This window comes from Amblyraja radiata, chromosome 7, assembly GCF_010909765.2.
Source record: "Amblyraja radiata isolate CabotCenter1 chromosome 7, sAmbRad1.1.pri, whole genome shotgun sequence".
NCBI classification, from domain to species: Eukaryota; Metazoa; Chordata; class Chondrichthyes; order Rajiformes; family Rajidae; genus Amblyraja; species Amblyraja radiata.
In genome coordinates, this window is record NC_045962.1 from 76400754 (window position 1) to 76424040 (window position 23287).

At 40.9% G+C, this 23287-nt stretch overlaps 1 protein-coding gene across 6 annotated transcripts in view; it reads right to left on the bottom strand.

Annotated features, from left to right (window-relative positions):
- ptpn4 (protein tyrosine phosphatase non-receptor type 4) overlaps nucleotides 1-23287 on the bottom strand; it is a 163485-nt gene that overhangs the window by 60894 nt on the left and 79304 nt on the right. For 3 of the 6 annotated variants that reach the window (XM_033024839.1, XM_033024840.1, XM_033024835.1), the window contains 8 exons: nucleotides 11792-11899; nucleotides 10694-10760; nucleotides 10527-10605; nucleotides 6222-6266; nucleotides 5039-5091; nucleotides 3639-3759; nucleotides 3428-3530; nucleotides 1908-1996 (listed from right to left, as the gene is read on the bottom strand). In XM_033024839.1, the coding sequence (XP_032880730.1) occupies nucleotides 1908-1996; nucleotides 3428-3530; nucleotides 3639-3759; nucleotides 5039-5091; nucleotides 6222-6266; nucleotides 10527-10605; nucleotides 10694-10760; nucleotides 11792-11899 (665 nt within the window). The remainder of the gene's footprint in view (nucleotides 1-1907; nucleotides 1997-3427; nucleotides 3531-3638; nucleotides 3760-5038; nucleotides 5092-6221; nucleotides 6267-10526; nucleotides 10606-10693; nucleotides 10761-11791; nucleotides 11900-23287) is intronic. The other 3 variants (XM_033024838.1, XM_033024837.1, XM_033024836.1) reach the window with 3 other exon arrangements.

Genomic DNA, 23287 nt, shown 5'->3' on the forward strand with positions numbered 1-23287 from the left:
AACCTTTTATCCGGAGTTCCGGAAACCGAAAAGCTCCGAAAACCGGACATTTTTTCCAGGATGTCGTCTGCACACCAAAGCTCACGTTTGGTGCCAAACTTGACCCGAAACGACCCACGGTCAACCCAGGTCTGTACTACTGTAGCAGCTGCCTCCTCCCTGGAGACCGGGGAGACACTTAAACATCTGTAAATCACTGCTTAAATGTTAGTCAGTTAGTTTGGAGGGCTTTTATGTGAAGGGGGGGGGGGGTAGGACTTTAATTCTTAGTCCCCTACCTGGTCGGAGAGGCGGGGAGCGGGCAATGCCTTACCGGGTCGCCGTGCAGTAAGCTCCCGAGCGCTGTGGCCGCCGACTCCCAACATCGCGGAGCTGGGGCTGCTGGCGTCCGGCCGCGGGCGGCGCCGGTTGGAGCTCCGACCCCGGCAACTCTACCCCTGGCTGCGCGGCGCTCCAAATCCAGCGCCGCCCGTGGCCGGACGCCCCAGCTCCGCGATGTTGGGAGTCGGCGGCCACAGCGCTCCGGAGCTTACCGCGCGGCGACCCGGTAAGGCATTGCCCGCTCCCCGCTGGTATCCCAGCGCTGTGGCCGCCGACTCCCAACATCGCGGAGCTGAGGCTGCGGGCGTCCGGCTGCGGGCGGCGCTGGATTTAAAAATTTAACTAACATTTAAGCAATGATTTACAATGATTCCCCGGTCTCCGGGGAGGAGGCAGCCGCTCCAGACTTTTCAAGCCGCCCGCGCTACCTACCTAATCTACGCTAAAAATCTTCCATTTCGAAATCCGAAAAATTCCGAAATCCGAGAAGTGTCTGGTCCCAAGGCTTTCGGATAAAAGGTTGTGCACCTGTACCACCAGGCAGGAGATACAAAAGCCTGAAGTTCAACATCACCAGGTTCAGAAACTTTCCTACACCATCAGATTCTTGAACTGGCAACCCTGATCCTACATCAACAACAGAACACCACAGGCAGCATTTGCACCATCATGGACTTGTTTTCTAATTGTGCTTTTATAACAGTGTCTTGTTTATAATCTTTTCACTATCATGATTAAATTGTTTTGTGTGTTGCCCGAGTCCAGTGTCCATAGATGCTGCTACAAGCAAGATTTTAATTGTATTGTACCTCATCGGACTTGTGAGTATGACAATAAACGTAACTTGACACCAGGTTTAGACACCAGGCAGGAGAATGGACTTGAAGGAAGATCAGATTAGTTTACGCTTTATTGACAGAGCAGATTTGAATATGACTTCAATATGACACCCGATCATTATTTATTATTAATCCCCACACTATTTATGTCATAAAAGTTCTTAATTTAGAGATACTAACATATACAATGACCACCAGATATGACATTAGGAACTAAAGCTATTTCAGCCATGAAACATGCAATGGAGAAACATAGGATTTATTTACCGCTTCAATAACCTTAAACGTTTTTACCCAAAATTATGCTGACACAGCCAAAAATCCTCTTGACAAGATTTGTTTATGAAATTTGGGGATTTAATTGAATCTCAAATTTGGCTACATGCTTCAATACTGAAAAAGAATTTCACTGTGACAACTGAGAATTATCAATTTGATTTTGATTTGATTCTACACAATTTGAAATCTGTGCAAATGTTTCAAAATCTTGCCAAAATCAAAATCAAAACCTTACTTCAAAGCGTATTGGTTATATAAATTTATTACACAAATTATTATTTCAAACTTTATTATATAAAAAGCTTTTTCAAAATCAACATGAATGCACAAGCAGAAAAATGTTCAAAGGGCTTCAAACTGGCACAAGGGAAATGGACATCAGCCGAAAGAGGAAAGATTAGCAAGGACTATCAAAGAACTTGGTCAAAAGGCCATTTTAAGTCTCAAAGAGGCAGAGAGAGCTCTTACCATGGGAAGTAGTTAATTCGTACCCTGCTCTTGTAAATTACAATCCCACTTGACAGCACACCAATCATAATTTCTGTGTTACTTTGATCCTAAAAAGGAGATAATTTCATATCAAACTTAGGTTTATATATGCTGGCAAAGATTGAAGGCATAAATTTACAAACCCAGCCTTCTCAGCTTTTACCTCCACATGAAATATCTTCAATTGCAAACTTTAAAAAAAATCATGAAATTACCAAAATAAACTAAAAGCTAAATCAAAGTTTGAAATGCAATATTCTTCAGTTGATGAGCCACATAGTCAATTGCTTATTAGAATATTGAAGCTTGCGTAAACTTACTACTATTTTCTGATATATTGGATTATTTGATGCTCCATATAACTAAAAAAAAGCTAAACAATAATTTAGTGAACTTCCAAGTATATGGTTAAGAAAGCTTATTGATTTCTCTAATTTCAAATAACCCTTGCTTTCCCTCACTCCATCCCTCCCACACCCTAGTTCTCTAGACTAGTTGTACTGCCCTCCTGATTAATTTTATTGTTTGTATGCCTCGTCACCTTCCCCTCAGCCCACAGTGAATTATTCTATATGTGTAGGAAGAAACTGCAGATGCTGGTTTACAAGATAGACACAAAATGCTGGTGTAACTTTGCGGGACAGGCAGCATCTCTGGAGAGAACGAATGGGTGACATTTCGGGTCGAGACCCTTCTTCAGACGGTCTCAATCCCAATGAACTATTCCATATTTCCTTGATCGTCTGCTTTGATCTGAAGTTTTCACAACTTACCCTTCCATATCTCTAGTTTCCCTCTCTCCTGACTGAAGAGTCTCGACTCAAAAGGCACCCATTCCTTCTCTCCAGAGATGCTGCCTGTCCCGTTTAGTTACCCGTCCAGTATTTTGTGTCTATCTTCAGTTTAAACCAGCATCTGCAGTTCCTTCCTACATACCTGATTACTTTAACTTGAATTAAAGGTTGATCTGCACCAGCCCCACACTCACTAAGATCATGGCTGACCTTTCTCGTTTTCTTGTGTTATTGCCATTTCCCTTGATGTCAAAAACTCTATCATTCTTTTCTTTAATATACTCAGCAGCCTCTTGAACTGAAAATTCCAAAGATTTATGAACGCTTTATCTTAATTATGAACCGATGATATCTGATTTTGTAGCTGTGATACCTCAGTTATGGATATACCAACCACTGGGAAACATCTATCCTATTTAAGTTTTCTATTGGATTTATGGCTCACGATCACCTCATTCTTCTTAACTGATTTTCTGGTACTTGCTTAGCTTTCTTGGATTGGTGTTAAATCTCAGCTTTTGAGTTATCTGAAATTTGGAGTATAAAGATTCTTTTGTGATTTCACTAAGCATCTTTGTAGAGCATCTGAGGATTTAGAACCGATACAGAATATTTAAACATTTAGTTAAATTCTAACAATGAATGGTAGAAACAAAGAAGAACTTTATTTTCTGTAATGTAGAGTAATTTCCAGCTTTAACTTACCAGATTTAAACTTACCCTTGCATAGTGCAATTCAACTCCATATAGTTCTAAGCTACGGGCTGTGTTTAAGTAATTAAATTCAGATTCTGCTGGAGAGAGTCCTCTGTTTAAATGAAAAGAAACAATCAATTAAAATAGGGAAATAACATCTAATAAACCAATTCTTTTATCAAAAAAAAAATCGAGCAGAATGCACGGTGGACCAGCTCACCTATGTTGCTGATGCAATTTTGCTATCTCCTTTTCAAAATCTTGAGGCTGGTTGGAGATAAAAGAATAATCGGCAAGGTAACCTGGCAAGTGCTCTGAATTGTTGTAGTCTCCCAGTTCCGCTTTGGAAGAAAATTAATGGTAAAATTAGAAGCAAATACCTCTTTCCTGCTCTGATATTAAAAAAACACTAATGCTGAACACATTTTAGATGAATTTTTTTCCTTTAACTTCTCTTTCCCTTCCATCGGTATTAGTCACACAAATTCTCACAGATTTCATCATTGAAATTTAGGTTAGTTATTTTGTAGGACCAGAATAACAATTTTTTTTCTCGTGTCACCCTTCAACATGATGGAACATTTACTGTACTGTTTTAATACCAATCAGTTACTAAGTTGAAGACTTCCAGTTTATGTTTACCTAATCTTTTTGCATGGAAGACAAAACTCAATTTTTGAGTAAGTTTTAAAGCTTTTATTCGTGTGTGGTGGGAACATGTGCACACTCTATTTTGAAAAGCTGGCTCCTGAATTTATATTAATAATCACTATCTTGTCAAATGCAATATAAAATTTTACTTGTGCCCCATGGATCAGCACCAGAACCCCATTGTTAGTCACATATATTAACGATTTGGATTAGAATGTGGGTGGCGTGATTGGCAAGTTTGGGGGCAACGCCAAAATTGGTGGTCATAAGGTCATAAGTGATAGCAGCCGAATTAGGCCATTCGGCCCATCAAGTCTACCCCACCATTCAATCATAGCTGATCTATCTCTCCCGCCTTCTCATCATATCCCCCGACATCCGTACTAATCAAGAATCTATCTATCTCTGCTTTAAAAATATCCTTTGACTTGGTCTCCACAGCAAAGAATTCCACAGGTGTGGTAAACAATGAGGAAGCTGACCAACGTCACAAAAGGATCTAGGTCAAGCAGGAAAATGAGCAAAGGAATGGCAAATGGAATTTAATTCGAACAAATGACAATTTGTTTTTGCATCTTGCCAAGTTAGACCACAGCAGAACATACATGGTAAATTACAGGACTCTGGTGAGTTTTGTCGAACCTGGGAGAGACCTGGGGGTACCAGTAGATAATTCCCTGAAAGTGGAGACAAAAAGTCACGAAGACAGCATATGGAACACTTGCCTTCATCAGACAAGGACGAGGAACTGGATAGGAGAGTTGGGACGTCACATTAAAGCTGTACATGAATTTGGTGAACAGCACCTGGAATACTGCTAGCATATATGGTCCCCACACTATAGGAAGGGTGTGATTGAGCTAAAGAGAGTGCTGAATATTTAAGAAACAGTCAAAAAGGGGTGATAGAAGTTAGAGGGAAAAGCAAAATTGTCTTGCAGAAGGAACTATCTGTTAAGCCCATACTTACATTGAACAGAATACGAGGCCAGAAGGGCTGCAATGTTGTATGGACACGGCAACCTGTAACAAAATATAAAGTAATGGTGTTACTCCAAAACCAATATGAATACTTTGACCCGTTCCTTCTCTCCATAGATGCTGAGTCACTGCAGCATTTTGTGTCTATCTTCGGTTTAAACCAGCATCTGCAGTTCCTTCCTACACATCAATGCTTTGGCATTTGAACATTTTGGCTGGGCAAGGTTCCAACCTAAAGACCCCGTGTTGAAAGTTATTACTTTTTGTATACCATTATAACATTTTCTTCAATTGCCAACCAGTTTTAACTGTGGTATGATGTTGCTGGTGTCGGAGAGATTGGGAGGGAGAAAGAATCATTGTGCAATAAGCAACCTGCCATATTCATGAGATTATGTGCTTCAAATAGGCAACTTGCTCAGGAATGTCTACTCTTTATGCAGCAAAGTTGTCAGAGATTCACCTTTCACTAATTAGTATAGATTTTCATAACCTGTGAAAAGACTATTTAGTGTAGAAAGTGGAATGCCACATTTGAAACTCTCCAAAGAAGATTGTAACAAATGTGGAAGGCTGTGAAATGTGAAGGAATATGAAATCTCTACGAAATTCCAACAAGGATCCCAACACCCCACAATACTGTGACTACTCTACAATGCATCTCTGCAATGCCATACTAGTGACCATTTATGGCCAATATTTCTGCCACATAAAAGGACACAAAGTGCTGGAATAATTGAGCGGGTCAGGTAGCATCTTTGGAGAACATGGATAGGTGACGTTTCAGATCAGGACCCTTCTTCAGAGTCTATGTTTACAGCACCATCCATGACACAGGATATTTAAAATAGTTAACGTACAGAAAGACTGTATAGGAGCATGAAGAACAAAAGAGACATTAGATGTTTAGGTGTCATAATTGAAGGTCTTAGAAAAAATGTTTTCATTGATTTTTTAAATGGAAAGATGTGGACTTAAAAGGAGATTTTAAGGGCTTAGAGATAGAAGGACTAATTGCAAAATTTCATCACCCATGTAGAGTGGAATTTTAAACTGAAAAATATTTGCCTGCAGCATCCAGTTACATCGATTGAAAATTCTATATTGTGTGCCAGCCCAAACCAACAGGATTTGTTATCGAAATAACTAACAGTTACAGAAATGATACTCACCTTCCACTAAGGATATCTTGTTTAAGTTGCAGGAAATATTGGTACCTAATTAAAAAAATCAATCCATATGTTATAAAATATAGTGCAAGATACAAAAGTCCTTTCAACATTGCTGTTCCTCAATAGTTATCTATATCTTAGGTACGAATATCTATTACCTAATTTACCTGGGAACTGGTCTTATTAAACTTCACATATCTTCTTATACAAGGTGAGCAAAAGTGCACACAATATTGCAGGTAGAGAGCCATCAAATCCCTACACAATTAGAGCAAAGACTGTTAGTCTTGTACTCAAGAAGGCTAACATATTGTTTGACCTCTTAATTAGTTGCTAAATTTGAATGTTGGCTTTCAGTTACATGGGCACAAGAACTTCCAGATCCCCTTGAGTATCAATCCAACCCAATTTCTAAGTATTTTATAAACATTCCACTTTCCTGTTACTTGCCAAGTGTATAAGCTCGCATTTTCCCCATCTGCCGTATTCTCGCCCATTCACTTAGCATGACCATATCCTCCTAAAGTTTCTCTACGTCCTCCACCGTACTCCTACCTAATTTAGTAACTGCTAAACTTGGAAATATTAAAACGTTGAGCTTATACAACTTTGATGTACAGAAATAATCCATTCAGCATATTGCAGCTGTACCAATCTTAAAGTTTCACATTCCTATTTTATCTCCCTGAAGATTTTCTTCTCTTCCAAAACAGTTCTGAAATTATTTCGATTGTTTCCACCAGCCATCATTCCACCAGCCTTTCAGCCACATTCCTTCAATGTGGCTGAGGCCAACTAATTCTCCACAGATGCAAAATCATATGGTTTTGAAATAGTTAACTTGAAGTGTTGTGGAAAATTGTTTAAATGGCCTTCAAGATAATTATGACAGAAACACAATTCACCAGCACCGGTGTAATTCCTTCATTACATTTTGTCTTACACTTGCAGTTCATCTCCTGGTCACATGGTGGCAAAAGCACCAAAACAAAGCGCTCTACAAGACCAGATGTGTCTGTGAAACAAATGCAAAATCAGGTGTGCACTTGAAGCACATTAACCAATTGAAAATATCAGTTTCGATCAAAAGGATCACAATTTCTGTATTTCTTTGTAATTGTATAACCTGCCTTTGGAAGAAAGTCCACTTTAAGATAACTTCATGATATTGATAGAAAATAATGATAAATGAAGGATACAAATATGCATCCGATATTAAGAGTGCTTCATAGTTTTATATACATTCGTTGTCAATTTATGTCACTAGTGATAACTAACATTATGAGAAGACAATTTCTTGGCTTAAATGTGTTGGACCTCATTAAAATAGGGTATGGAATTCCATTTGTAATCGCACACTTAAAAAAGGGTATTGGGTTACCAAATTGAGGAATCCTTCTGCAAGCAAAAATATTTGGCCTTCTTGACAATATTCTTATCAAACTCTTAACGTGCCCGATAGTTTATCCCATTTTCCACACAGTGGTCAATTCCTTTCCTCCAGGCACAAATAGAAGCCAAATTTACACAATTGAGACTGCTGCAATTCATTGCAATGGCTCAATTTAACTGACCTTGCTTGCAATAACCACATCAAGAAATAAAAATCTTAATTTTCAACTTAATCTCTGGTGTCCATCCAGTAAATTTGTACTGTGTCCATTCCACATATTTTGAGATGTGATGCCCGGAACCTCTTGCAATATACCAGATGGAATTTGACCAGATTTATACACAATAGGAACAGAATTTCAATTTGCAGCACATTCTACTTTTATGTAACTGAATGATTTTGGAAACAGCTAATTACATAATTTCAAACACATAAATTTCCGGACCGGATTGATTTCCGGATTGATGGTGAAAGACATTTACGTGCCAAATGTGGATTTGAATCTCTCAAGTTCAAAAAGATTGGCTCTGTGCAATGTGAAGTAAACATTGATAATCCATAAAAGTTCCGTGGGTATCTATGAATTTATTTATTACAATAAATTAATAATTTACTGCAAGAGCACAAACAAGGGGTCAATAGGAAGTTGCAGAAACATGGAATTGCAGATGCTGGTTTACAAACAAAACTCAGCGGCTCAGGCAACATCTTTGGAGAACACGAAATAGGAAGCTACAAGGCTTCAAGACAGATAAATGAGTTCAATATTTTTGCTTTTAGTGTGTTCTTGAGGGTGATGAAAATATTCATTTTACAAAATGTGCCCATGTATTCCAGTCCCTTTAACCAGGTGCCCCTTCCCCAAAAATATACCTAACAGTGTTGGCTCAAGAACCACAATTTGACGAAAATCAAAAATTGCTAGAGATGAAAAGCCAAATAAAAAAGCAGGATCAGCTGCATCTGTGGAAAGAGAACCAGAGGTAATATTTCTGAACTGTGAAATGTTACCACTATTTCACTTTCCAAAAATGCTTCCTCATCCTATTGTTTACAGAATTTACTTTAATTATGTTAATTTTGAGTGGCATCTTTAGTGCTGTACAAGGGTCATTGTAGGGATTTTAGTCTTTCGGATAAGTTGCATAATCAGAGCTTATTTCTCTTGTGGACTTGGTAATCAGGTACACAAATTAATTGACACCCACACCTCTGTAACAGTGTCAACTAAAGTATTTGGCTGATAAACACCTTGGATAACAATGAAAAAGTGAAAACTATCAATGCTTCAAAAAAAAACTACTATAACAGCTCAGCAGGTGAAGCAGCACTCGTAAAGGTTGAAGGATGGCACCATTTCTTGTTAAGCTGCATTAGGACAGAGTGCACAGAGGGTAGTTAGTCAGTATGCAAAAGCAAAGGGGAGGGATTGGTCAGAGACTGATAGGTGACAGGTGGAACCAGAATGCTTCCTTTTCATTATTTGTAAAATAAACGATTTGAGTTTTGACATATAAAAACATGTTTTGTTTTTTTTAATGCAACCCGCCCAAATGGAAAAGAACAGAATTTGGCCAGTTTCCAACAGTTGCATGGTCTGCAAGATCTCATCTGTGTGACTATAACAACCAAAACCAATGGACAAAAATACAGGCATACAACATAGAAAAACTGATAAAGTAGTTATTGGTAAACAATGACAATTAAAAGGGATTGGTAATTGATCATGTATTCAACACTAACATTTTCTACAGTCCCCCCCCCTCTGCTCTTAAGTACTTCCTTTACCTATTCCACCGGGTGGTGCTTCGATGGCAGCCTCGCCTACAGTCTGTCCTTTTCGGTATTTTTTAGTTTTAAAAGTATGTGTTAATGTTCTATGGTTTGTTTTATGTGGGAGGTGGACGGGGGGATCGGGGGAAACTTTTTTTTCAATCTCTTTCCTTGCCGGAGATGCGATTGTTTTCCGGATCGTATCTCCGGTCACTCTGCGGCCTAACATTGTGGAGCTGGAGACCTTGCTCGGGACTGACTTTGAGCCCCACTGCGGGGCGTGGACTTAACATCGGAGCCGATCACTTGCCAGGGATCGACGCTCCAACCGCAGCCTGCGGATTTCACCATCTAGGAGCTCGCAGTCTCGGGTCGAGACCGACGTCGGGAAGCTCCAAAAGCCACACGACATTCGACTAGCATGAACCCGGGGTAGATTGTCCAGCGCGGGGGGCTGAGACTCCCTCCCGAACAGGAGCTTGATTGCCCCAACGAGGAAGGCCCGCCGCCGGCTACGGGAGTAAGATCGTCCCGTACAAAATTCTTAAGAGGTTGGACAGGCTAGATGCAGGAAGATTGTTCCTGATGTTGGGGAAGTCCAGAACAAGGGGTCACAGTTTAAGGATAAGGGGGAGATCTTTTAGGACCGAGATGAGAAAAACATTTTTCACACAGTGGTGAATCTCTGGAATTCTCTGCCACAGAAGGTAGTTGAGGCCAGTTCATTGGCTATATTTAAGAGGGAGTTAGATGTGGCCCTTGTGGCTAAAGGGATCAGGGGATATGGAGAGAAGGCAGGTACAGGATACTGAGTTGGATGATCAGCCATGATCATATTGAATGGTGGTGCAGGCTCGAAGGGCCGAATGGCCTACTCCTGCACCTAATTTCTATGTTTCTATGTCCCGTCAAAGGAAGGTTAGAGGCCCCCGACCGCTGGAGGACAAAGAAGGGAGAGATTGAACTTTTTTTCGCCTTCCATCACAGTGAGATATGCGGAGGAGTCACTGTGGTGGATGTTTATGTTAAAATGTATTTTTGTGTTCTATTGTTTTTTATTGGTATGACTGTATGGCAAATTAAATTCCGCGTATGTTGCAAAACATACTTGGCAATTAAAATATGATTATGACGATTACCTTGTGTATTCTTCTTGTAGCTTATTGAGATCAGTTACAAAAAACTTGACTCTAAAATTCAAGTTGTGTGGGGATCCTCCTGTAATGAATAGAACAGCATTATACTCAGGAATTACATGCTTGAACCAATTATTTCTAGTAAAAAACGATTGAATGGGATAACTTACTTTTTAGCTGCTTTCTGATAGATTTGTTTGGATCTAACCATCGCTGCAAAACATTTAAGAAAACAACCTGAAATGGGGAAATGCATAATTTTCCATTAAATTTAATTAGAAAAACACATCAGCAAATTGAGTTTGCAGAAAGCAAAGCACAAATTGATTTAATAAAATTACAACCTTTGCAAACGTACAATGGCACAACATAAAGTATCAGTGCAACACGAACAGTGTGCAATTTATTTTAATTGCACAACCATGTGTGAATATAAATTAGATGACACCTCTAACAGTGGCATGTACAAAAAGAGCCTATGTTCTGAGGGCAGAAACACCAAACTCTATTCCTCTTCCTTTCCCTAAAGTGTTCGAGAAAATGCAAAGGGCACATTGCTGTGAGTTGCACGCAATTGGTTCAAAATAGAATTCAGTGCGGTAAAAAACAATAATTGAAATATTAATATAAATGCATCTAAATGAATTTTCTGAACACCATGATCTGTTTTTAAAATGTGATTTTTTTTTTTGTAGCATATACTGCATTTACCATAAATAAGCAAGGTCTTACTCCCAATTTGCAATTCTCTAGCCACTTTTCTAAATAAATTAGCTTGCTTTGACCTCTGCAAGAGACCTTTAGCTTCCAGTTAGTACTTTTCCTGAGATTACATGGGAAACATAACAAAAGCAGGCTATCATGCCCAACCTATTCACACCAGCACCCATGAAAAATGTCCCTTTTAAGCTTTCAATTTTTCTCCTGAAATATACCAGCAGATTCCCCAACTCCCCTTCTCTCCTCAAATAATCAACCCCATTCATTCTTTATACCATGATAGCAAGATCAAGATCCTCATTACTCTTTGGGTTAAAAATATATTTTCCCAAATCAATGGATTTCTTGGCAAGCAGAACCATTTTCTTTGTGACCGACGCTCTACATTAAAACATTTAATTTTTTCCCCCACCAAGATCATCCCTTAACCTTCAAGAAAATAGAAACCATCCAGGTTTATCCTTTTTTGACATGCACTTAATCTGAAATTGAAAAAAATCATGGTGTGCAAAATATTGCAAATTTACACGTCAGAAAGGAATACTCACAGGGCTGTCTGTTGCATCATCTGCCAGTTGTAAACCAAAGTAATCTCGTTCTGTTAGATCAAGGTGCCTGAAGACTAAATCCAATAGAACATGTCCCTGATCGTGTTTCTAGAAAACAAAGCCATAAATTTAAGTCTCACAAAAAATTAGTTACAATTAAATTACATCCAATTTGAAAACAATGTATTCCTTGGGAATGAAACACATCATTTTCATTATGCCCAACCTACACTAGAGATGAAACACATCTCTAGTGTAACAGTGTAACAGTGTTACACTGTTAACAGGAAAATTTCAAAGTGAGATATTCCATTCAATAGTTCATACAATACACATATGCCCTGTTACTGTACCTCGTTATAATAAACATACTGCAATTGCATTTTCTTCTTGATAGCAACTAAAGGATTACTCTAATCATAAAATCAGTTAAAAAAAATCGCACTTATTTCTAATGTTCACTTAACGAATTGCCCAAATAATTTCCTTCCCTACATCAATGCATCTCTGCATTGTAGCTGTATAGTAGGGGGCCTGAATACAGCTCTCGCCCCCACCAGATGCAGCCAGAATATTAATTTACTAAGACAAAATCTCATTCCTCTGACATCAAAATGACATGTTTCCAATTTTACATTGCAAGGAAGAATAGTTTTCTCTTGAAGTTCTCAGGTTGGACTTCATAAAGTATTTGTAAAGACAAAAAAAAACAAACTGCTGGTGCAACTCCATTTCGTCCAGAGGAAGGGTCTTGCCCCAAAATGTCTGATGGGACTGAAGGCTGAAACATCCCCGGGGCCTGATGGTCTGCATCCCAGGGTACTTAAGGAAGTGGCTCTAGAAATTGTGGATGCATTGGTGATCATTTTCCAATGTTCTATAGACTCAGGATCAGTTCCTGTGGAATGGAGGGTAGCTAATGTTATCCCACTTTTTAAGAAAGGTGGGAGAGAAAAACGGGGAATTATAGACCAGTTTGCCTGACATCGGTGGTGGGGAAGATGCTGGTCAATTATAAAAGATGAGATAGCCGCACATTTGGATTGGTCCGAGTCAGCATGGATTTACAAAGGGGAAATCATGCTTAACTAATCTTCTGGAATCTTTTGAAGATGTAACTTGGAAAATGGACAAGGGAGAGCCAGTGGATGTAGTGTACCTGGACTTTCAGAATGCATTTGATAAGGTCCCACATAGGAGATTAGTGGGCAAAATTAGGGCACATGGTATTGGGGGTAGAGTGCTGACATGGATAGAGAAGTGGTTGGTAGACAGGAAACAAAGAGTTGGGATTAACGGGTCCCTTTCAGAATGGCAGGCAGTGACTAGTGGAGTACCGCAAGGCTCGGTGCTGGGACCGCAGCTATTTACAATATACATCAATGATTTGGATGAAGGGATTCAAAGTAACATTAGCAAATTTGCAGATGATACAAAGCTGGGTGGCAGTGTGAACTGTGAGGAGGATGCTATGAGAATGCAGGTGACGGACAGGTTGGGGGAGTGGGCAGATGCATGGCAGATGAAGTTTAATGCGGATAAATGTGAGGTTATCCACTTTGGTAGCAAAAATAGGAAGGCAGATTACTATCTAAATGGCGTCAAGTTGGGAAAAGGGGAAGTACAACGGGATCTCAGGGTGCTTGTACATCAGTCTATGAAAGTAAGCATGCAGGTACAGCAGGCAGTGAAGAAAGCGAATGGCATGTTGGCCTTTATAAAAAGGGGAATCGAATATAGTAGCAAAGAGGTCCTTCTGCAGTTGTACAGAGCCCTAGTGAGACCACACCTGGAGTATTGTGTGCAGTTTTGGTCCCCTAATTTGAGGAAGGACATTCTTGCTATTGAGGGAAGGCAGCGTAGGTTTACAAGGTTACTTCTCGGGATGGCGGGACTGTCATATGCTGAGAGAATGGAGCAGCTGGGCTTGTACACTCTGGAGTTTAGAAGGATGAGAGGGTATCTCATTGAAACGTATAAGATTGTTAAGGGCTTGGACAAGCTAGTGGCAGGAAACATGTTCCCGATGTTGGTGGAGTCCAGACCCAGGGGCCACAGTTTAAGAATAAGGAGTAAGCCATTTAGAATGGAGACGAGGAAACACTTTTTCTCACAGAGAGTGGTGAGTCTGTGGAATTTTCTGCCTCAGAGGGCGGTGGAGGCAGGTTCTCTGGATGCTTTCAAGAGAGAGCTAGATAGGGCTCTTAAAAATAGCGGAGTCAGGGGATATGGGGAGAAGGCAGGAAAGGGGTACTGATTGGGGATGATCGGCCATGATCTCATTGAATGGCGGTGTTGGCTCGAAGGGCCAAATGGCCTACTCCTGCACCTATTGTCTATTGTCAATTCCCTTCACAGATACTGTCTGACCTGCTGAGTTCCTCCAGCTGTTTGGTTTCTGCTCCAGACTCCAGCGTTTGCAGCGTTGAGGTGGCATAATGACACAGCGATAGAGTTGCTGCTGTTCGATCCTGACTACAGATACGGTCTGTAAGGACTTTGTACATTCTCCCTGCGACCACGCGAATTTCTCCGGTTGCTCCGGTTTCCTCTCATAAAAATAGTCCCTGGTGTGTAAGATAGTACGAGTCTATGGGGTGATCGCTGGTCGGCACAGACTTGGTGGGCCAAAGGGCCTGTTTCCACGCTGTATTTCTAGTCTAAAGTTGTGCCTCGATTCTAAAACTAATGCAATCTCAAACTGAAGCACTTTCTAACTATGAGAGGGCACTGTTGCACACTTGTTCTGCAGTGCAGTCTTCATTACCAAACTATAGATGGATCTCCTCACCCCGCAACTCGCACCTTACTAATTCATTCTACACCACCCAAAGCACCCAGTGATCTTGAGCAAGTGCTGAACTATTCAACCTCAACTTGTGTTTATCCCACTATTTCCCTTGACTCCATTAATCCAACAATTCAACCTGATAATCTGATGAAATGGTGCCAGACAATGTAACATTAGCAAGATCAAGAAGTTGGTAGTTGACTTCAGGAAGGGAAAGTTAAGGACCCATGAACCTTTCTTTATTAGCAGGACAGTGGAGAGAGTTTAACAGCTTCAAGTTTCTGGTTGTGCACATCTCTGCAGATCTGTCCTGAGCCTAGCACACTGATGAAATCACAAAGAAAGCAAAGCTTCAAATCAGAAGATTGAGTGCTGCTGCTTCAAAAAGACAGCTAATATTAAAGACACACCACCCTGGCCACACTCTCATCTTGCTGCCACGATCAGGAAGATGGTATAGGTCCTGACAATCATTACTTCCTAATTCAAGATCAGCTGCTTGTCATCAAACATCAGACTCTTAAACCACACTGCGTATTCCTACCTCAGTAACAAACTATTACAAACATTGTGTATGTTAGACTGCATACTTCAGCCTGCTCCATTATGGTCCAGTAATAACTGATCATTTATAACATTATTGTATATATTTGTTGTGTGTGGCATTCACAAGCTTGTAAGGTGTATTAAAAATCTCATTATTCCGTCCCCAGAGCCTATGACAAAGATCTTTGGCCTATGACAATTAATTGCTCATGACTTAACTGCCCAACCCATCCTCATCATATCTTTTGTTCCATATAAACTCTTCTAGTCCTATTCACAATCACCCTTTAGTATAATTTTAAGCTCTTCCCCTCCCATAATAAAGGACATTTAACCTGACCACTCACATTTCATTACTACCTTTTCATCTTCATTTCTCGATTCTTTAGTTATTCAAAATGCAAACATCTTTCTCTACAATAACTAAAATCATATCCTCTCATCCATCCTCAATATATTTAGCCTAAATGATCTGCCTTATCTTCAATTAACAGCTTTTGACTGCAGTTGGCTATCCTGACTGCTGCCTTATACATTGTAGGACCAACCTCAGTGTGCGTTATCTTGTCTCCCACCAAAGACCCAAACAGTGTCAACCTCTATAATATAACCAAAAATGCTTACAGCTTAATTTCCCCACTCATACTTTGGAAAATCTGATCAAGAGGCTATGCTCCAACCTCCTGCTTACAACTGTGAGATCCACTCCCCAGTGAAAACCAAGTCTGAGATGTTCACGTAGCCTGCACAAGAAAACTAGGTATGACCTTAGCAAAGCCATCAGAGATGCCAAGACACAATTCCAGACTAAACTAGAGAACCAGACTAACCACCCATCAATTGTGGCAAAGTTTAGTTTAGACATATAGCACGGAAACAGCCCCTTCAACTCACCAAGTCCGCGCCAACCAGCGATCCCCGAATGCTAACATTATCCTACACACCAGAGACAATATACATTTTTTACCAACAAACCTGTACATCTTTGGAGTGTGGGAGGAAACCGGAGCACCCAGAGAAAACTAAGGCAGGTTATGGGGAGAAAGTAGAAACTCTGTACAGACTGCACCCATAATCAGGATCAAGCCCAGGTCTCTAGCGCTGCATGCAATAACGACCTACGATGAAAGGTTGGGCTGAACCATAAGCAACAACACATCCCTCACAGACAAGCTCAAGGCATTCCATGCTTACTTTCAATACAAGGTCAGTGGAATAACATCACTAACCCTGACACCTAAGCAAAAACAAAATGTTGCTTTGTTTGATTGGCTTTAAACTCGTGGAAAACAATCAACCTGGATGGAACTGCTGACAATGTTCTCAGTCCCTGCACGGACCAGCTGGAAGGAGTATTCATTAATAAGTTCCAAAGTGATAGGAGAAGAATTAGGCCATTCGGCCCAGCAAGTCTACACCGCCATTCAATCATGGCTGATCTATCTTCCTCCTAAACCCAATCTCCTGCCGTCTCCCCATAACACCTGACACTCATACTAAATAAGAATCTATCTATCTCTGCCTTTAAAATATCCATTGACGGCCTCCACATCCTTCTGTGGCAATGAATTCCACAGATTCACCACCCTCTGCCTAAAGAAATTCCTCCTCATCTCCTTCCTAAAGGAACATCCTTTAATTCTGAGGCTATGACCTCTGGTCCGAGACTTTCCCCATTAGTAAAAACATCCTCTCCACATCCACTCTATCCAGGCTTACTCATGGACATATTTATCCACTCCGTATATCTTCCAGAGGTTCCCACCTGCTTTGAGACTATTATCACTTCAGTACACAAAAAAATATGGCAGCGTGCCTCACTGACCAAGGTGGTTTTAATATGCACTATCACAAAGTGCTTGAATAGGCTGGTCATGGCGCACATCAATTCCAGCCTCCCAGACAACGTTGACCTACTGTATTTTGCATATCACTTCAAAAGGTCCACGGCAGAGCTTGTTGTTTTTCACAGGTTCACTCTCAGGAAGACCGATCCAACGTCTGCAATGACCATGGGTAAAGGAGCAGCTCACGAGGCCATTGGGATAGGCAACGTAATTTCACTGACTGCTTGTTCAAAACGAGCATTAAATATATTGAACTCATCATGGAGAGATGCATTGCTGCCATCAATACTGCCCGACTTTGCTTTGCAACGCATTATCATATACGAGCCATGCTACAATCAATGGGTTGCCACATGGTTATTGTGGGTTTAGGATTATCTCTTAGCATTTTAGATGACTCTGCGAAGGTCATACCTAGCTTTCCTGCAGATGGTTAGAATCATCTGACTTGAATGCCACAGGCTTGGACTTCACCCAGTAGTTTACCTCACGTTGCGGGAACACATTGATCTATTTTTTTTGGCACTTCATCCTCTACACTTACTGATGCATCCTGTTTAGGCTACTGTTACCCTCCTTAGAATGCGATGATCAATTTTCCTCATTTGTAAAATAACAACTGTTTATTTGTCTCAAGCTATATATAAACAACAAGTTAGTGGCCCAAAAATCTACCCCTTGCCAAAGCAGTGGAATGTTAAAAATAGAGACATACCATCTTAGATCGAAGAACAAAACCCATTGGACTGCTTTATAATGTTGGCACCAGTGCGAGTTATAGGAAACCATTCATTAATGTGATGAGCTTCTGAAGTCAGCTCAAAAACTGCATGTTTGGCAAATTGAAGCCTTTCCTTTTGACATGTCGAGATTAATAAAGGAAGCTTTGAAAATCAAATGAGCACAATCACTTTCAACCTTCATGAATTCATATCCTGTCAGCCAGTTATCTGCTCATAAAGGAGATAATTACTTCATGCATTCATGACATGATGAATGCGTAGAAAAACTGATCCCCTAATGTTATAGCGGCTCTGAACCGGCCCTAATGAGTGCCCCCACCCACCCCCTTTGGACAGTCTCCCTCAGATGGTCACGTCAATCAATTCAGCTTGTTTATTTATGTATTGTATTTATTTACCTTTCTTGTACATCAGTGGAGCTGCATACTAAATCTCGTTGCACTGACGTGCAATGACAATAAAAGATATATTATTATATTATTATTATTATTGTCTATGTCCTCGCAGCATAAAAAGTGGCCAGGGCCAGGACAATCTTCTCATCATTGTGGGAAAAATGTGGGATGTGGCACTTTCGGGGGATCATATGCAAGGAGAAAGCATACAGTTAATAGCAGGACAGTGGTGACTTAGAGAGCTCTTGGACCTTGAAAGCAGCAACCCAAGTAGTTAGAACATTAAAGGAGGCAAGTGGCCTATTTGTCTTCATCAACCAGTATTATAAGAGTGAGGATCTCATGTTGCAGCTTTCCATAACTTTGGTTGGCTACATTTCTAATATTGTGCGCAGTTCCAGTGCCCCTTTCCATGAAGGCTGTGGAGGCTTTAGCGACACTGCATAAGATGTTTACCAGGATGCTACCTAAATTAGAGGTCATTAGCTATAGGGAGATTGTTGGACAAACTTGGACTGTTTTTTTCTGGTGTCAGAGGCTGAGTATCAAATATATTGTCAAATATAAAGTCAAAAAATAGCTTTTAGGTGAGAGGGGGGAAAATTTAAGAGATGTGGATCACATGCAAGTTTAATTTGGCATGATTTTCAGCATAGGCATTGTGTGCCACACAACCTTTCTTGTACTGAGTTCTAATTATCCATCTCCAACATTGCTATATGTTGAATAACACACGGTAGTTCATTGCACTACATGATTCAGTGGCACAAGTTAAAATTGTATTTAAGCCAAGGAAGGCAGATTCTGATGCTGACTACAACATTGCTTCTTTATATGACAGCTGTCACTAAATGTTGACAGAATCTTCCTCTTAAATTAATACCCTTGACAAACCACATAAATACTAACATGGATAGCCAAACATTTATAGTACATTCATTTTATGTTGCAGAAAAGGTAGCATTGTACGGATAGAAAATGTTTGCATTTCAGATTGCATCAGAACTGAAATGTTTACAATCTGCATTAACTCCTTCTTCTTGCGTTTGGGGTACACAGCCTAAAGTTGTAGGACAACTTGTTCTATTTGATCTTATTTGATTGTGCACGCCAGGTTGATAGCATTCGTTGAAACAGGATGGACCACGTGAAGGTTGCAATCTCTCACCCCTGCATTAACTCTTTCAACATCTAGTTCAAGGATAGCTCGCAAACAGTTTTTCACTTTATCTTGGTACACGTGACAAAAATAAATCAATAATAAATAAGATGAAGGGAAGGAGTTGCAGATGCTGGGACCCTGGATAAAAGCAAAGGATTGGAGGAACTCAACAGGTCAGGTAGCATCAATGGAGCTAATGGGCTGTTGATGTTTTGGGTCAAAACCATGTTTATTGAAGAAAAATGCTATCTCAGATGTCCTAGAGAATTTGAATCTTTTCTAGAGAGCAGATCTGGCAGAGAGAGAGAGAGAGAGAGATTGAGTGCAAGGGGTGGTGTTCTTGCAAGAGACAGGGTGAAAGGTGTAGTCATGGTAATTGTGCAAATCAACAGGTCTGTAATGTAAACCCATTTTGCCCACAATTCCACCCCTTTCTCACCCCATCCCCATTCATTTCCACCAATACCCTCCCTCTGACTATACAATTCACTCTTCTCTTCTTATCTGACACCCGTTTGTCTCCATTTCACGTCTAGTCTATCACATGGGCCTGTCCCACTTAGGCGATTTTTCAGGCGACTGTCAAGTTGCCGGCAGTCGCCTGAAATACCAGCAACTATAACGGCGATGTCAGAGTGGAACACACACACACACACACACACACACCGCAGTCGGGGGACAGGGCAAGCAGGGGGATCACTGTCTGAAATTCACACTGTGCAAAGCCAAGGTGATACAGACACACACACGATGAACAGGAAGGTTGGCGCTGTATTTAAGACGGCTAAAGCACAGTGTACGGTAAGTCCTTTAAAAGAGGAGAGAAGGAGGGAGGAATAGAGACAACTTTTAAGAAGCCAGCCAACTTTAAAGAAGCCAGAGATACACGGCTATGAAGCTCAGCGGACATTTAACATTACTGGTCGGTTATCCTTGGTTCTGAAAACTACTGCTTATGTTTTTTTTCCCACAATCAGCACCGGCTACAACCTACAAAAACCTTCGACCTCCTGGCAACCCACCTATGACACGAGAATTCTTGCTACTCTCCATGGCAGTTTCATTCTAGTTGGCGCTAATTTTTCAACAAGTTCCCAGAATGCGGGAACTCCTCACGACCATGAAGACGACTTCCTGGCAACCACCCGCGAACATGTGGTGACTGCAGTCTCCTAAAAAGTCGCCTAAGTGGGACAGGCCCATTACTCCACCCACCTGCCAATCAATCCCTCCTCACCTATATCCATCTATCAGTTTTGAGCAAAAAGGATAGACCTAGTATTAAACATTCAGAAGGCACAAAGTCCTCTACCAACCCACCCCAGCATTCAAAATCAACAGCAATTCTATGGAAACATTTCAGAACTAGTCAAGGACAATTTTACAGCTGCTTCCAATGCACCAACAGATTTGACCAAGTAAGGGAAAAACATTCAAAGATTAACGCATCAAATCTTATGTGATGCTCATGGGCCTATGAAGTTGGAATTAGAACAGGAATAAGTACAGGCTTCGTACAGGGATGGGCCGATGCAAGACCAAAGAGCAAATGGGGCTATGCAGATGCGGCAGACACAGAACGTGAATGTGGAACATCAGTACAATCCATGCCACACCTACTAAGATGCCCACTTCTGGCCAAACCAAATATTTGAAACATAGAGGCTTCAGGCCGTGGCCCCTGTGGATGGTAACATCGGGAGCTGACCTGGTTGGTTTCCGACTCCGAACTCCAGCAACAGCAGTTTCGTCTGCCCCGAATCGTGGGGCTTGAATCGGCCCGATCGCAGGACCTTTCATCGCCCGGCATGGTTTAAAATCGGCCGGCGGAGGCTTCAACATCGGGAGCCTCGATCGCCTCGTTGCAACAGTTTGATTTCTAAGCCACGCCGGGTGATGAAAGGCCCCGCGAACGGGCCGATTCAGCCCTTAGAAAGCGTCTGATACCCAAATCTTTCAAAAGCTACAATGTGATAAATAACACTTAAACAAATAAAACTGAAGTAAATAAAGGCAAACAGAAGAACCAACCTTGGAGGGGTGGGGGTGGTGGGGGAGAAGAGAGATAGAGATGGGAAAAACATACTAAATAACGTGAGTGATCAAGCCACGAAACCCGTTCGTCTGTGGCGCTTAATGAGCTGACCCATTTAAATCCGATACCCGTTTAAATCTTTCCCATCCACCAATACATCCAATTAGTTCAAATGGTAATTGTACCCACATCAGATAGCTTTAAGAAATTATCCGTGAATACCTTCAGTACTACTTGAAGGTCAAAACACAATTGGTGATACATCGTGTTAATAGTGACATTTAACATGCGCTTAACAGTGACACCCCCACTGTCTCACGGAAAGCGGAGATTTTAATAGATTTTTTTGCACCAAATTTCAAAATCCGGATTACAAAGCATGGGGGAATGCGCCCCCCACCGTAATTCCGCCCATGGGAACATGTACAGAACGTTCATGAAGAGGTCCTCTGCCAACCCTGCCCCTGCTGTACCACATTGCCTATCAATAATGATCCAAGCAAGCAAAATGTGCAGGAAGGAACTGCAGATGCTGATTTAAACCGAAGAAGGGTCTCGACCCAAAACGTCACCCATTCCTTCTCTCCACTGATGCTGCCTTTCCGCTGAGTTACTCCAGCTTTTTGTATCTATCGATGATCCAAGCAAGACTATGAAACAAAGTGACTCCCCATATCTAGTGAGCCAACTGATGGCTCGCCCACCTTGACTGTTTCTCATAATACTCCAAAGCCTGATGGACTCAAAATACAATGATTGGACTCTTGGCGACACAATTCCAAAGATAACCCTGCAGAGAAATGCCTTTCTTTAGTCTTAAATAGTTAATTCTTACTCCAAGACCATGCTCCCAGATTTGGATTCCTTCACAGGGAAAACAATCGCTTAGCATCAACCTTGTCAAGTCTCATCAATTATATCCTTCAGAAGAATCACCCTTATTCTTCAACTCTGCAAGGAGCATACAACTTTTCAGCATTTCGTCATGAGCGAGCCTCTACATCCCAATAATTAACCGAGTGATTACAACCTAATACAAGTTTATTGCTCAAGGTAACCTGCAATATCTCTAAAACCCACTATAGCATAACTTTATTATACCACATTCCATTTCAATAGAGGCCAAAATTCCATTAGCCTTCCGGATAACCTTTTACACCTGCATATTAACTTTAAATTTAAAGTAGAAAATCATCCAGATCTGCCAATGTACAGCAGCATACTGTGGAATGTTTCCCACTTAAACAAGATTCTACATTTCTACTAATCTGGATAACCTCCCATTTCAGCACATTACATTTCATCTGTCAAATTTTTATCCACTATCTTAAAATACTATATTGTTTGCTTCTTACAACTTCCTTTCTCATCTCCATTCCTTCAGCGTTTAATTCACTCAAGGCTTGGGACTTCCCAGACTGAGCCAGCATTTAATTGCACATCCCTGATTGCCCTTGAAAAAGTGGTGGCAAGTTGCTTTCTCGAACCCTTGAAGTGCTGGTACACCCAATAGAATCCAAGTCATTAACATAGATTGCTCCTTGTACAGTGCTGCCAAGTTTTGTCTGAGCATTTCAGTATTCTAGTACCTAAAAATCAGCATTTTGCTGAGGAAATCAGTATTTTCACGCGGTGCCATTTTGCTGAAATTTTTTTTTTTTATGTGCGGTCATACCCATGTAAGAGTACAAGAATGCATAACTTTGTTACCAATTGACATGTCTTCTACGCACCTTACTAGACAGTGCATTCATTACCATTTCATTGTATCTGCTGTTCCTGCTTTTAGCACCAGATGATGACGTAGAAGCCATTTTGGAAGTCTCCCTCTCCCTCCCTTGCTCTATCCCTCCTTCCTCTCTTTCCCTCCCTCTCCCTCCTTCCTTTTTTTCCCCTCCCACTCGTTTTCCCTCCCTTCCTCTCACTCCCTCTCCCTCCCCGAACAGTCTGTGAACTATAGCGCTGTGGCCATAGCGC